Genomic DNA, 15989 nt, shown 5'->3' with positions numbered 1-15989 from the left:
AACCCCCCCCCCCCCCCACCCCCTTTTTTTTTTCTTTAAAACAGATAGAAAAAGCAAGATGGAATTTCAAGAGCTCAAAAAGAATCGCTGAAGCAACAAAATCCCTGAGCATCCCACAGGGGTGTGTATGGCTGCTGAGTGGTTGTAATGTCTTTGTCTGCCCATCTCCTCTGATTACCATCATGTCTCTAGAGAAGGCAAGAATTCTGAGTTTGTGTGTGTTTGAGAAAGTATGTCTGAAGATAAAAAAGTCTGCAGTTATAAGTGTGGGCAACACGACTTAAATGTGAACTTGTATACTGATCTGAATAAACTCCATTTAGAAAAGCTGTGGGTAAAACTATGGTTTTATGAGGGTTTAACATGCATTTTTGAACTTGGTGGCTTCTTAAGGGGAAGTATAACAAATTGCATACTTAGCACTAACATATTACCATCATTTAAAGTAAACATGTCAAACAATAAGCCAGCAGTTGCTTTTGTTGGCCACAGAAACACAAGAAAAACAACATTATTTTTATTTTATTTTATTAGCATAAGCCCAATCATTTTGCTCCAGTTTGATCTACACCTGTCCAACAGTAGACAGTCAGGTTGAAACAGGTTTTTTTTTCCAAAAAAGTTGACAAAAAAGACACAATGAAACCACGCTGGCTCATAACAGGAAATTGTAATGCTTAAAACCAAAATAATTAACATAAAGTTCCTGTGAGGAACTTTTTCTGTTGTTTTTGGTGCCTTTTGTGAATAAAGGGGTGTATTAAACTGTTTGCAGCTTTTCAAAGACCCTGTAAAGTGAAAATAGATCTGTATTTAGGTTTGTTGTATGATTGGTCACTGTGTTTTGAACCCCTAAGTCAAATTTCAGTCAAATAAAACATCTCTAAGTTTATAAGATTAAGCTTCAAAATCTTGAAAAAGGAGGCAGTAAAATCTGCTCCAGGTGGCGTGTCTGTTGAATGAGCTGAAGCCACGGCCACTCAGGAGAAATAAGATCCTCTCAAATTAATAAAAAATGCTACAATCTGAATAGAGGATAGCCTGCCTCTTGACCTTGTGTTGACCATATAAGAAGAGACAAAATCTGTTGTCTTGCTCAAATCTCTGTTATGATACTTTAAATGACCCATAGGCCACTGTGGCTGATAGATTTGGTAAATTTACCTCACAATAAATAGAAAAACAGCATTTAACTGTCTGATAACTTTCAGTAAAGGCAGTGACATCAGCTTGTAACAGACTGTAATGAGATTAACTGCTCTCTGATTTTATACTGTAGTGTTAGAGAGGCGGGGTTATTCCCACTGTTGGCTTGTGATATCATGAGCCCACAAATTGGCCCCGCCCATATTAAACCAAGCCATGAAAAAGGTGAAAAACTTTCTAACAGTCTAAATCCAAAATTCATTCACATGCAGATCTCAGTGTTTTCACACTTTTACAGCAACCGTATTCCAGCATGTCTAGTGTATTAAGCCAGAAACATTGGATTTCACTCTACAGGGTCTTTAAGTTATAATGTTAAAAAAATACATCTTAAAGTTCACTTTTTTAGAGATTTGTGCCTGGTGGAAAGTAAAAGATGCACATGAGTAGCTGGAGCCGTTGAAGTCAGATCCCTCTTTATTAGTTTAACTAAATTATTGCAATTTTTCATCAGTTTAGGCCCAAAATCCTGATTAAATGCTCAGTTGTTACACAAACCCCTGCCACTAGTTGCCATTGCAGCTATAGTTAATGGCTACTGCCATGCTGTAAAAAAACTCTTTAACCCAGTGTAAACAAAAGTACCATATAGCACCAGTAACATCATAGGAACAGCACCAATTAGCACTTTTTTATCCATAAAATAGGGATAAGGTTTTACACAGGCCATGGCATGTTATACTCTCATATAAGTGATGATATTAACCGCAGACATGTGAATGTTAACCTGCAAAGAGGATAGAAGGCATGGGTGTGTGTTTAAAAGTCACAAAAACAACTTACTCTTCTTGTCAAAATGTTTGTTTACAGAATTAGCATCCTTGCAGCTCTGCCTTCTATGCTGAAACTATGCAGTACAATATCACAAAGCAAAAGCCTTATTCTTATGTGAGCCATATTTGACTTGATTTTTAGAATTTGCTGCAGGCCAATCAAAAGTGTACTGCAGGCTGCATTTGGACACCCCTGTAATAAGGCATCAATATTATTTCCTGTCCCTTTTATGAAGAGTTAAAACCTCCTCACAGAAGTTTCACTGATGTCTTCCATTTTGATTAGCGTGAATTATTATCCTTTAACTTGGGGAGAAATGTGTGCATGCATGTGGGAAAGTGTGTGCACATGCAAACACTCTAACCGACAAACAGGCACATGTGCAGATGCCCTCAGGGAGCGAGCTCTGGTTGGTGTTGTGTGTTAATTCTGGCATGGCAGGAATGAACAAATCATCATATGGGCTGAGTGAGATGGTTACAGCCCTGTGGAGCTGAGAGCGGTGTCAGTATCACGCTTTAAACCAAGAGACTTCACAAATCTGGATCTCATTAGGCCTGTAGTGTGCCAGTGCTGAACACATCCACAGAGCAGCCACGCTCACCCAACAAAGCTGCAGCTCTGAGCCAAGGGAAACAGACCATGAACCAAAAGAGTTCTTGCTGACCTGATAGACCTCTACAGTAAGAAATGGAAACCTTCAGTTAAAACTGCAGATGGGTTCATGTTGCATACATGCATAAACACACAAAGATCACTGTGTCTGTGTCAGAGGTGTTAGCTGTTATCAGCGTAATTGGAGCAATAGGGGGTCATTTCCTGCATAAATGGAGCTTAATTGTGATGACTCCATGCTCCTTACTGCATCTCCCAGCAACCTCAACTGTAGTCAGAAAAAGACCAGACCATCTTTCCCACAATCCCCCATCCCCTCCCTTCATAGATTTTTCTCTGAACTCGTTCCTCAACTCATCTCTTCTTCATGAAGCCACTGTGCCCTCCAAGCACTTCAAAGCAGCACAGATCCTCGTAAACCGCCCTGCACTGGCCCCCAAACCGCAGCAAGAAGTCGGCTGGAAAATCCAAACAAACATTGTGCTGATGAGTGGGTTTGACTGTCTTAAGTCATGCAACACAGCCCTACGAGCCCGTCGAGCGATCGGACACCAAAAAGTAAACATCTCGCTTCAGTGAGACTTCTAGTACTATAGAGAGCGGGGGATACAGAATATAAGGACAGAAATGAGATGCAGTCACAAGCAGCCAGGAATGTTTTCTTATCGACACAGAGCCTGTCTGGCTGGTCTGATTTTGGGGGGCTTATCAGTGGATTAGGCCTGAGGACTGAGTGCTGATAGACTCCAGTTTAAGCAGCGGTGTGATAGCCTTACAAAGAAATCAGCTTGAAGAGGTTTGGTGATGAGGAAGAGGGCTGGAGAAAACTTGGCAGGCTTTAAGTTGTTCTTGTGCCTCACTCATATCTTTACTTCTTAGTTAATCAATACATCAACCAGTGTGAATGTGTTCAAGGGGAAATTTGAAGCTGTGAAATAATGTCTGGGATATTTTTATGTTTGCTTTAAAAAAGTGCAGGTCAGGTTCATGAGTCGGACAAAATCCAACTTCTTCAACTGAAAATAGAAATACTGTTGTGCCATAAGATTGAGCATGGTTCAAATTCTGATAGCAATGAATTATTTGGGCAGATACCCCCACTGGTGTGCTGCAGAGTGCACACAGGTATACACCCACCTTTTTAAGTCTCCACAGAGCAGAGGTCATCAACTCCATTTGCTCAAGGGCCAGATTTTTCTTAATAGATGCCGTGGGGGCTGGACATTGAAATTAACTACAATAAAATAAATATTTTGGCCTGATTAACATATTCTTGTAAAAATATTATGTCCTTTAACAGAACTTTTAACCTTTTGAGATCAGCCCCTGACACCTACTGCAGCCAGCCACAAGGGAGTGACTGAAATATTTAACTACATATTTCTGGACCCCTCATGATGTCCATTACTGAGTGTTATGCATATATGATATGTCATGATTGGCCAAAAACATACAGAAGAAACAGATCTTCAGTGTAGATTCTCAGAAAGGGAAACTGCACTCTCAAAGAGACTTGCGTGGAAAACTGATGCGAAAACCACAGCTTTAATCAAGACTCTTAAGTATATGTTTACCATGCCAACTACAGTCCTCCTCTATCAATTAAGGCATAAAAAGCCCAAAAATATAGTTTTAAAAATATTACATTCCATCCCTTTTAAATTTTATGAATTTGATACTCTTTCAAAGGCCGGATGAGAAGTTGTGGGGGGTCTGTTGTGGCCCATGGGCTGCTAGTTGATGATCACTGCCATAGCGTATACCCACTTATAAATCCCTAGGATGACCTATAAATCTCCTAGGATGACAAAGGCAGCAAAATGCAATCATAATAAATTATTGCAATGCACTGCAAAAAGAAAAGAGTAGAGGGTATAATTGTGTATGCCTGTCTGTATTTGGTTTTAACACCTCAAGTAATGGCTCCAAAAATAAACTGGTTTCCTGTAAAAGGTTGCTGGAGACAACATGAGTGCAGTGCTAGCATGTAGTGTCAAAATGAAACCCATTATTATGATTGTTAAGAATCAGGAAGTAGTACAGCTTCAATGTTTAAAATAAATAATATAGTCTCTACATTTGATTATTGAATATGCATTGTGAGATATATGCTTTTTTTGGTCAATTTACTTGCCTTCATTTTGTTTTCTCTTTTTTAAGGGGGCTTTTTGCCTTAAATTGATTCTACAGATAAATTCTACAGGGTCTGAATAATGTCTCTCCATGTGGCAGATAGAAACAATGGAGTGATAAAAATATGAACAGCTCAGACTTGTAGCAGCTAAAGTGACATCTCCCTCCTGTTAGATTCAAATCAACTGGTTGTGGGTGGACCACAAAAACAAAACCTTCATCCACCACAAAGTGGTAATGTTGGTCACACAGCTGGTCCATTATGGTCAAAATTGTATCCACACCTTGAAGAAGCTGGCTCTACTGACATGTGTCAGCTTCCCAGCAGTGTGTGTGGCCATAAACATACATGAGAAACTGAGAGGGAAATCCTGGAAGTGTGTCTCCAGTGTTGCAGCACAGAGAGAAAAAGAATAAAAAGAAGAAATGTAAGAGAGCGATAAACAGTGACAGGAAAACAAACTGAGACAAGCCTGAGTAATGCACAAATGATCAAGAGGAGATGAAAGGGGACAGTGTTTCCTTCCTGTGCAGAGTCCTGTGAGTGTCTGGTAGACTACTCATCCTCAGTGTCAGAGGCCTGTTTCTCTCTCCAGCTTTGATGTGCCCTCGCCTCCACAGGATATTACACTTTAATGATCTCCTGATAGGACTCCCCTCCTGCACACAGCGGCCCAGACAGCAGGGATTGTGGGTAAGATATGTAGACACAAAAACACATAGAAAAAGCCCCTGTCAATTTCAGGTCCTTTAACATCTGAACAAACAAACAAACAAACAGAAACACATAAACATAGGTATCATAAAGGCACATTTATGCAAGTAAGGGACATTGGATTACTAACAATGAGTTACTTCTGTTTCAGCAGGACTATATCTTTAAAAGGAGTACTACGAGCTGAGTGTTTATATTTTATACAATAGAACTGTAAGTCTAGGGATCACAGTGCCTATAAAAGTTGTTCACACACTTGGATGTTTTACCGTTTTATTGATTTTATAAGTCAGTTATAATCAATATAATTTGTTTTTTTGAAATATAAATTAAATAAAAATTCTTCAGTTTCAAAGTGAAAACATATTCCTGTAATGTCATTCGAATAAAAACATGCATTGTAAAACACATGACTGCTTAAATATTCATCCCCTTCAAGTCAGTATTTGGTAGCTGTACCTTTGGCTGGAATCACAGCACTGAGTCTGTGTGGATAGGTCTCAGTCAGGCTTTCACATGTGGACACTGCAATTTTACCACATTCTTCCTTCCAAAATTGCTCAAGCTCTGTCAGGTTGCACAGGGATCAGGTGTGAACTGCCTTTTCTAAGTCCAGCCACCAATTCTTTATTAGATTTAGGTCTGGGCTTGGACCCAGCCACTCCAGAACATTCACCTTATTGTCTTTAAACCATTTCCATGAAGCTTTCACTGAATGCTTCGGGTTATTGTCTTGCCGGAAAATTAGTTCTCTTTCAGACTGAATAAGATCGTCCCCCAGGATTTTCCTATATTTTGCCAATTGCATTTTACACACTACTTTTACAAGCCTTCTAGGTCTGGCTGCCAAGAAGCATCCCCACAGCATGATGCTGCCACCATCAAGCTTCACAGTGGAGATGTGTTCAGGATGATTTGTTGTGTTGGGTGTCCGCCTAGCATAGGGCTATCTCTAATGGCCAAAAAGCACCATTTTTGGTAACAGTTTTTGTAAGATGAGTCTCTCCCATCTCAGCTGCTGAAGCTTGCAACTTCCTCAGAGTCATAGGTGTTTTGGTGGCCTCTCTCACTAGTCTCCTTCTTGCACACCCACTCAGTTTGTGTGGACAGCCTGAGCTAGGCAGATTTAGGCCCCGTCCATACGGAGACGGACTCAAGCGTATACGCAAAGGTTTTGTGTCATACCAGCATTTCATCCACACGGAGACAACGTTTTGGGTGACTGTAAACGATACTTTTTGAAAATGGGTCCCAGAATGCATAAATCCATAAACGACTACCGTTTCGTCTCCGTGTGGACGGCTACCCGCATCTTTCTGTCACACGCATTGTAGCTCCTGTAAGGCGCCGGCCACAACAATAACAGCGGACTACACGGTTGTGTTGGTGCTGCAGAAGCTACTGGGCTTATGGCTTTTACAGAAAAATCTGATGCTCCTTTACCATCACGGCGAAACGCACACACCATATGTTCTTAAATCCAATGCAGAGAACAACCAGAAGGGTAACTAGAAGAAAGTTTGATGCGTTTCCGTGGCAGCAACACAGCGCCACGTACAGGCTTGGCATATGCACTACAGCGTTTTCAGTCATTTCCAGTGGTTTCATGCTTACGCAGATATTTCCTGAAATGACTCCGTCTTTACGGAAAACTTTTTCAAAACGAAACGGCAATATATCGTTTTCATCTCCATGTGGCGGGACCTTACACATGTTCCATAATCCTTTGATTTCTTGATGATGGATTTAACTGAACTCCTGGGGACGTTCAGTGCTTGGAATTTTTTTTGTATCCTGACTTATACTTTTCCGTACATTTTCTCAAGGTTGCTTGGAGGGTTTTTTTGTCTTCATGGTGTAATGGTAGCCAGGAATACTGATTAACCAGTGCCTGGACCTTCCAGACACAGGTCGAGACACACTCACTGCACTCAGGTGATCCCCATTTCATTGATTGTTAGACTACTAGATTTATTAAAACCTCAATTTAAAACCAATAATAAAGGATAAAACATCTGAGGGACTGAACTTTTTACAGGCATTGCAAATTTGCCAACAAGGCACAGGTTTGTTGTATTTCAGCCTCAAAGTAAGAGACCACTGTGGAACTTTATGCAAAGAGAAATCCATGCTTTCATTTCAGCTGACATCCATGACTGATTTAATTTCAACTGCTGTTTTAATACAAAGCCCCCAAGCGTACTCACATGTTTGCTCAGGGTGTTGTAGCTGTTTGATCTGTTGGCTCTCTGATGAATGTCAGTATGTCAGCAGGCACACTTAACCGACACTATCAGTTCGAGACCGGTCACTTCACCCTGTCAGACATAAACACAAACTCTGGATAAAGACCATGTGAAAGAAAAGATAGAAGTGGTCCAATGACTGAGAAAGTCAAGACACAAGAAAGACAGAGACAGAGGTATGCTTGTGCAGTGTCTACACTCACAAACAAACAAAGGGGAGCCACAGGACTCTTCAGCTAAACCAGTAAATCCCAAAACAAACAGGGTTATTTGGGAGAGGGATCTATTTGAATAGTCAGATACAGTGCTAAAATGTTTCAGAGGAGAAGCCGGATAAAGACCAGGATTTTCAACTGTCAACAAACTTTTGCTATGGAGAGTAGTGGAAGATTAATGGAAGAGTACCGTTTATGCAGCGTCACAGCTGCTGCAGAAGTGTTAATGGGACATTTAGCTTTTGTGTTCCAGTACGTTAAATATTTTAGCCACCAAAACAAAAACTGCATGTGCATTATCATACTGAGATGTGCCTTTGGGGTTCAAGTGTTTTCCTCCAAACTCTGACTTGATAAAGTGTCTGCAGCCTGCAGGGAAGCTTTGCAGGTGAGCTGCTGGAGCATGTCAAAGCCTGCTGCATGCTCACTCTCCAGTCCTGGGAATTAGAAACCATCATTACAACATAAATCATGAGAATCAGATTCTTTGTGACTCTCTGGCTTCATAAGAAGTCACAGAAAAAATTAAGGTCACAGTGGGCGTAGTAAATCTTGATAAATCCAAATTCATAGGAAACAAACAAAAGGTTAATGTTTAGGGAACAGTTACAGTTACAGCTACAAACTGGTTCTTCAGGCAAAAAGGCAACAGAGGTTATCTATTTTTTTAAACTTCTAGCAAGCTTAAAAGTAGTTTTTGTACAGAAAAACAAAATAAACTACATTTTTTTCTTATTTTGCATTCATGCATCAAAATAATTGGGACTGGTTTTTTCCCATGTTTTTAATGTACAAAGAGGAGATGCGTCTTCATGAGGACATCGTGAAGATTCACTTTGTATCACCTGTCTGTTTAGGCCTTTAGATCGCCAGCATATGTCGACTTAAACATGTAAGGAAGTCTCACTAATATGACTGTGGCTGTTTTATCAGCACAGAAACCTGCTGATAATTCAGAAGGGGACCCAACAGAAGCCTAACGTGATGATCACTCTATTGAGAGAATCTTTTTATCAGTTTTTGCAAGCACAAACAAGTCTGTGTCAATGCATGTTAGTATAAAGAGAGAGAGAGAGAGGAAGGAAGGCAGAGTGTGTGAGTGGGAGAGGGAGTTAGGGTTAAGACCAGCCCCCTTTAGCTGCTGCTTGTTTCAGGTCTGACTTCACTCCCTCTGCCTAGTCAGTTTGACTGTGAATCACCGGTCGCTCATGTTTGGATTCCCCTCACTGAGAAGAAGATGAAGAGGAGGATAAGGGCAACGGCATGACAATTTCAAGGTACGTTTTTTCAGTCATTTAATATAGATGCCATTTGTGATAGAGGATGCTATTACAGTTAGATTGTATCAGAATATTTTTAAAACTTTAATTTGAGCTGTTTCAACAGAACAGAAAAGGAACGCTTGTAGCATTCCAGGGTTCATATATATATTTGTTTTAATGGAAAATGAAACTTTGCTAAACAGCTAAATCAGTCTATTGCTTTATAAACACCCTGCTCTGTAGGGAGGGAAACTTGCAGAAGTTGTGGAACTAAATTTCAGTGACACAGTGCTATAAAAAAAATAGAAAAAAACTGTCATTATATTTTTACAAAGTTAAGACTTTAAGGGATATTTTTACAGGAAAATTCTGACATTATCCTTTATACAATTATTGGTCTCTTTATTATCATACACACATATCCTCTTGATCATATTTCTTGGTAAATAACCGACACTGATATGCTGCTGTTCATTCATCATCTCCATCCATAACAATCCATGGCGTATGCCCTATTGAGAGACTTAACCCTTCAAGCCCAAAGCTATTTCTTAACAATTTTTCTCACCTGGACTTTTGTCTCAAGGATAACTTGGACTCAAAAAATATGTGTGAAGCATTAATGTCACTTGAATTTTTAAAAAGTTATGGGACTGTAAAGACAAAAGAAAAAACTAAACTGAAATTAAAACTCAAAGACTTTTATGTGTGACACAGAGTAAACAATAATGACTCCGACTTTTTTGTGCAAACTTTTTCTCCCATATTGTAGGGACCCAAAATGTATATATTTACAAAAAAAAACCCCCAAAAAACCCAAACATCTTTGCACTTCTTTGTATTGATTCTACTTGTGCCATAAGCTGAAGCAGTTCCTGTCTGCAATAACACAGAGGGAAACCACGGGCTCTCTGTGTCTTTGTCTCTATGAGCTATGAGCTTATGAGCTATTCAGGCTGTTTCTTGCATGATCTATGATGTGGAGATTGACAAAACATGACACGATGGAACAGCCTGCCATTAGTTGTCACAGCCAATCGCAAAGCATTGCAGGATAAAAAGTGGCATTTAGAATTCACTGCTACTGTCAGAAATTATTGAAAGTGAATAAAAAAATGGATGAAAAGATGTTCAATAATGGAGTTACTTGTGTGGAGTTAATCTTTAATCCCCCAGAAAGTCACCCAAGCTCCAGACTTGCAAGAAAATCTTTTGAAAGGAATTCCAGTGCATGGATAGCATCATTGGAATGGCAGGGAGAGGGAGAACAAAAGAGGCTATGAGTTATTGGTTCAAAAGTTATTTAGCTTTTAATTTATTTAACTTCTTGTTGTATATGACAACGTCCATCTCAGAGGGTTAATAATCAGCTGTTCATGGCGAGCTGGGACAAACAACATATATATTCATCATCCCAAATTCCTCTGCAGCACACCGAGTGTTTAAAGCCTCTAGACCATTTGTTTAAATGTTAACATATGACTCAAGAAGCGAGAAAAATGCTCTCTCACACGACAGAAACTCACAGGAATTTGACCCTAATCCCCCTACTTTGTCTCAACATCAACACCACTTGAATCTCAAATAATTGAACCAAAACCTTCAGTGGATTTCTGCATAACTTTGGCCATGCTGTGTGAGTGTATTTACATGAATGGAGGCACTTCATCAAACACCTCCTCTACACTGTGTAAAACAGCAGCGTGTGAGGCAAATTGAGTGCATGTGTTGTGATTGTACTTGTCTAACAAGCTCACAGCGACTGACGTGTGCAGTAAACACAAGTGTACAGACTAAATGTTTGTTTGACATTAAAGTGCCTGTCTGATGCACTTTAGTAGGCTATCATATTCTATAAACAGCAATTATAGATTGCATCTGCTTTAGTGGATGCTGTGAGGTCATAACTGTGGTTTAAGTTTAATGTCATTACAATTTACAATCAAATGCCACAGGGAAGTGTAAGTTTAACTCACATACCGGGAATATAGTTTACTGCATGTGTCAGAGGAAGAGGGTTTTAGTTACAGAGGTCTATACTGAGTTGTAAATGATTCATTTTGCATTTTGAGGGGGATTAGATTTCTTAAACAAAGATGTAGAACAATTTAAACTTTAGCTCTCAAAATGTGCTGATTGTTATTTTCTTTTGCTTTCAGCTTTCATTGACTTTGTTTTTTTTTGTGCATCATTTTTCATGCTTTGTGTTTTTCTGCAGCACCTGGACCCTCTAAACCAGAAAGCTCAACAGCACCTCCTTCTGGCAAAAAGGACATCACTGAAGTCTGTTGGATTACACTCTTTCTCCTTTATGTGATAGCTTCATTTATTACTAAAGAAGATCAGATATTTGTGCCCTTTTTCCCACTTGGACCAATTCTTCACAGTGTCTCCTGCCAAAAGCATGTCAGCAAAAATGACTTTATAGCTGCTGACTGCAGGCAGAGTACAGGAAAAGCACCATAAAGCATGGAGACTTCAACTTCTCCTCATGCATGGACTCCCTCCTTGTCCCCTGTCTTCCCTACCTCCCCTTCCCCCTCCTCTCACGGCTACCTGCAGTTTTTTTGGGAGTATCAGGACAACTCTGTCATCGTGGAGCATTACAACTACACAGGCAAGCTGCAGAAAGACCGCTACCGTGAGGGGCTCAAACCTGAGGGCATTGCCTTCCTGGTGGTGTGTCTCCTCATCGTCCTGGAGAACGCCGTGGTTCTCATCGCCATCTGGAGGAACAAAAAATTCCACCTGCCCATGTATTACCTGCTGGGGAACCTGACTCTATCAGACCTGCTGGCTGGGATTACATACATGGCTAACATCATCATGTCTGGGCCTAATACTCTGAAACTGACACCGCTGTTGTGGTTCCTCAGGGAGGGAGGGGTCTTCATCACTCTGGCTGCCTCTATAATAAGTCTGCTGGCCATTGCAATTGAAAGGCATGTAACTATGGTGACCATGAGGCCGTACCATGGGGCAAAGCGAGGGCGAATGTGGGCTCTGATTGGTGCAAGTTGGGCATTGGCAGGATTTCTTGGAGTTCTCCCAATTTTGGGGTGGAACTGCATCCACAGACTGGACCAGTGCTCCACAGTCCTCCCACTTTACTCCAAGAGCTACATCCTCTTCTGCGTCTCTGTCTTCATCGCAGTCCTCCTCGCCATTGTAGTCCTTTACTTCAGAGTGTTTCGAATCGTCCGCACAAATACACAGCGCCAGCGGCTGGGCCTGTCCGGCAGTGTGAGAAAAGGCTTGGCAAGGAAGTCACAGAAATACATCGCCCTCCTCAAGACCGTCACCATCGTCCTGGGTGTCTTCATCGCCTGCTGGCTGCCCCTCTTCTTCCTCCTCCTTCTGGATTTTTTCTGCCCTACTCGTGGTTGTTACCTTCTCTACAAGGCCGATTACTTTCTAGGAGTAGCCATGGTCAACTCGCTCCTCAACCCCATCATCTACACTCTGACCAGCAAGGACATGAGGAGAGCCATCCTCAGGCTGCTCTGTCGGCCATGTTTGATGACCAGAGACGGACAGGTGAAGAAGATTGGGATGCCGTTCCTGGAGTGCAGTTTCAGCAAAACTGAGGTGGCATCACAGAAGTTGGAGGGTGGGCCGGAAACGACCATTTCCTCAGGAAATAATGTCACCACCCCGTCTCCTATTAAGGCCCTTTACCCAAAACTGTTCAAGTCACAAGGACTTTGACTGACTGAGTTGATAATGGGTTATCCACTGAACAGAGGACGTGTCGCAGCAGGCTTAACAATGGAGCGCAGCCAGACACAGAAGGTGGATGACATATAACTAAGGTCTCACCTTAACAAGTCAGAAGTGGTGCAGCTACAGCAACAAACCGTGTGAAAGAACTTCATAGTGACGGGGCCAAAAAACAAAGCAATACCACTGAAATGTGAACAGACTTTCAACTAATTTGCACTGAAATGTTACAGTAAATAAAGTAGCAGTCATGAATTTTTATACCATGGTAGTTTGTTTCAAGGCCTGGAAGAGACTTTCACACAAAGAGACTCATGACTGAAAAAAAATCTCCCAAATTTAAGGGTGAAAAGGTCCCGTTTTACAGTTTCACATTAAGTACCTTAAATGCTGCACAAATACATGCAAAGTGTTATTGCTGCCTTTGCACACTTGGATTTCGCTGGTTCGAAGATCCACGGTATGCTGGATTTGTTCAGATAGATGATTCAGAGCAGACATCTCTGAAAGCGTGATGCACGGAGGCAGACATGAAAGACAGGAACTGTTGGCTGTATTCTATGCTGTGGCGTAGAAGTGGGAGGCAGAGCACAAAGTAAAACCTGACGATCTGATGCAGAATGGAAAGTTCTCAGTGTAGAGGTTTTTTTTATATATCAGCAAAAAAAATCCAAGCTAAATCAACGAAGAGAAACATGTCTTAATATAATTTGTGAAACTAGCATACTGTGTGGTTTTAAATGATAGCAGATACACATCAAATCAGTTGCAATTGCATCACAGTTGTAACTGATGTGCGAACACACTATAACTGCAAAGTGTGAAAATGCCACAAATGTTATCATTTCTGTAGCTGCACGAGGTCTGTTAAGGACAAGAATGTGCATGTATCTGTAAGCTAATTCATACAGAAATAGCAGACTTATCAGTGCCATTATTTTAGCACTTTCATAAAACAACATTGGAGACCTTTTTTCAGATCAGTCTTTTGGACCTTGAATAAGGCTGTGTGTATGTTGTGTATCTTTCGTATTTCTGAAAATTTTTATATCATCTGTATAATAAATTATAACTTTTTGTTACAATTAAACTTTTCATTTCTTTTTATAAAAGAAATAAAATTATTCCCAAAGGATTCTAAAGAGTTTTTGGTTTTGTCTTTATTGCATGTGCACTAACAGAACTTTAGTTTAAGTATCTGTACCACAGTTCTTGAAGAAGCACCACAGGAAATCAGCCCCCTTGTCTCACATCTGGAAATGCCATTGGCCTAGATTCACATTTCTTCTACATGCTCTGCATTTCTCAGACCAGTTCCAATGCACCACAATGTAGCTTTTATTGAAACACTCCATCTCTCTTTTTCTCTTATTCTGTCAAACCTGTGGGTAAGATATGCTCTCACCTTGCTGTGCCCTGCTGTCCACACTTGTCAAAGCTGAAACAGAAACATACACGCACATCTGGTCTTAATACTAAAATCTGCCCTCAGCAGACAGGGCAAACTAAACAGGCTGCTAATTCAACATAACTTTGTATATTTTCATACCTCATCTAGAGTTGGAAAAGTTCCACTATTGGGTGCAGTTTAAAATGAACACTGTGTGACTTTTCTTTGGCATTTTAAGCATGCAGTAGGTAAATATTGCTTTGTGGTAGGAGCATTATAAATGCTACAATTGCCAAAATGCAAAACCACAAGCACTGCACGCCCTCTTTCAAGTAAAAAGAACATTCTTAGCATTAGGAATGTCACATACTCTTCATATTGTGCACTGCAGTGATGTTCTTTTTAGTGATATACAAATTTTTGACACCTTTGAGAGGAAGCTGATGCGCAAATGAGCAGTGCATGAGTTAGCCTCATGCAAAGCAAAGTGTAGTAGTACCAAAAGGAAGTCTGATACACAGTGAGGTTGTTACATTTTTGCTTTAACCCAGAGTGATCCTTCGACATAAAGCTATTTAGAATAAAAGGAACCACATGTCAGGGAAACCTTTACAGGGAAACCTTTGATAAGATTTGTATGGGAGCAGGTGTCTCTCCAGATGTTGGCTGCATCCATCAGTACACCAGCACTCAGAGGTCAAAAGATCAGTGAATCTTTCCTGAACCCCTCTGCTTCCTGCCTTTTCATTGAACAAAGTGTACAGGTACAGGTCTAAGTCATCTGTCATGCCCAGCGGAGACACTCAGGCTTGTTATACAGATGTTCAAATATATTTACTAACCTTAGCAGGGTGTTGGGGAAATTCAGAGTTGTGGCGTGTGTCATAAAAACAACTGATTCTCGAGCAGTCTGTGCAGAAGCCAGACATAATTAAGCTTGTCTAGGAGTGACCATTTTGCTGCCCCAAGGCTAACCACACCCAATTCCTGACTGGAAGTGCACACATAAGAGAGCAGAGTCACTGCACAGTCAGGGAATTACTGGTGAATGCTGATTCAAGACTTGTCATATCTGATATTTCATGACTGCTTCTGCCTCACCAGTCAGTCCATTGACCAGGTGCCAAGGTTTAAGCATTGATATGTGGTTGATTGGCTATGAAATTTGGTACTGAACATTAAAAAAATCAGTATTCTGGACTGCCAGATAATTTCTGCTTGACTAACCCTTAAGACTAATGTGTTTCAAGTCAGTGAGGAGCGCAGCGTTCGAGTCTGCAGCTTAACCGTTTGCTTCTGGCGCCACCTTGTGGCTGTTTACGGTAACACAGTGTGCTGTGCACTTAATTGACCCAAATTACGTATTTCTCAAAATACTTGTGTGTCAGCATCCGCCTCAAGCAGCCATTCTCACTCAAGCTACTTCAGCATTGTGCCTACTGTATGTGATGTATGACGCATTCACAAATAGATTTGGGATATGGGGACCAGATTTTGCAAATAGGAAGAGCAAAATATACAAAATAAGAAGCACATTCTGGGGAGGGGGTGCAGTTTTGCAACTTTCCTTGAAAAATACATATTACGCTAATTTGATGGCATTTTTGGACGCATCTGACGAGATAATCAAGTTGCCGGTATTTCTATTATCTGTTTCAGATTTGATTGAAAAGCTACAGTTTTTGGCATCCCGCCAACAATTGCTTGCTTGCT

The 15989-nt window shown here is 40.7% G+C and overlaps 1 protein-coding gene across 1 annotated transcript; it reads left to right on the top strand.

Moving 5' to 3' along the window:
- The first annotated feature begins 9093 nt into the window (after positions 1 to 9093).
- Positions 9094 to 14022, top strand: s1pr5b (sphingosine-1-phosphate receptor 5b). Its single transcript, XM_041784327.1, has 2 exons — positions 9094 to 9181; positions 11385 to 14022. The coding sequence occupies exon 2, from the start codon at positions 11636 to 11638 to the stop codon at positions 12872 to 12874; it is 1239 nt and encodes a 412-aa protein (XP_041640261.1). The 5' UTR covers positions 9094 to 9181; positions 11385 to 11635; the 3' UTR covers positions 12875 to 14022.
- The last annotated feature ends 1967 nt before the right edge of the window (positions 14023 to 15989 follow it).

The sequence above is a fragment of the Cheilinus undulatus genome, linkage group 4, assembly GCF_018320785.1.
Source record: "Cheilinus undulatus linkage group 4, ASM1832078v1, whole genome shotgun sequence".
NCBI classification, from domain to species: Eukaryota; Metazoa; Chordata; class Actinopteri; order Labriformes; family Labridae; genus Cheilinus; species Cheilinus undulatus.
This window is presented reverse-complemented; position numbering and strand designations above follow the sequence as displayed.

What these genes read in the sequence shown, in the direction of transcription:
- s1pr5b (XM_041784327.1), top strand. Translation starts at nt 11,636, where the DNA reads ATGGAGACTTCAACTTCTCCTCATGCATGGACTCCCTCCTTGTCCCCT.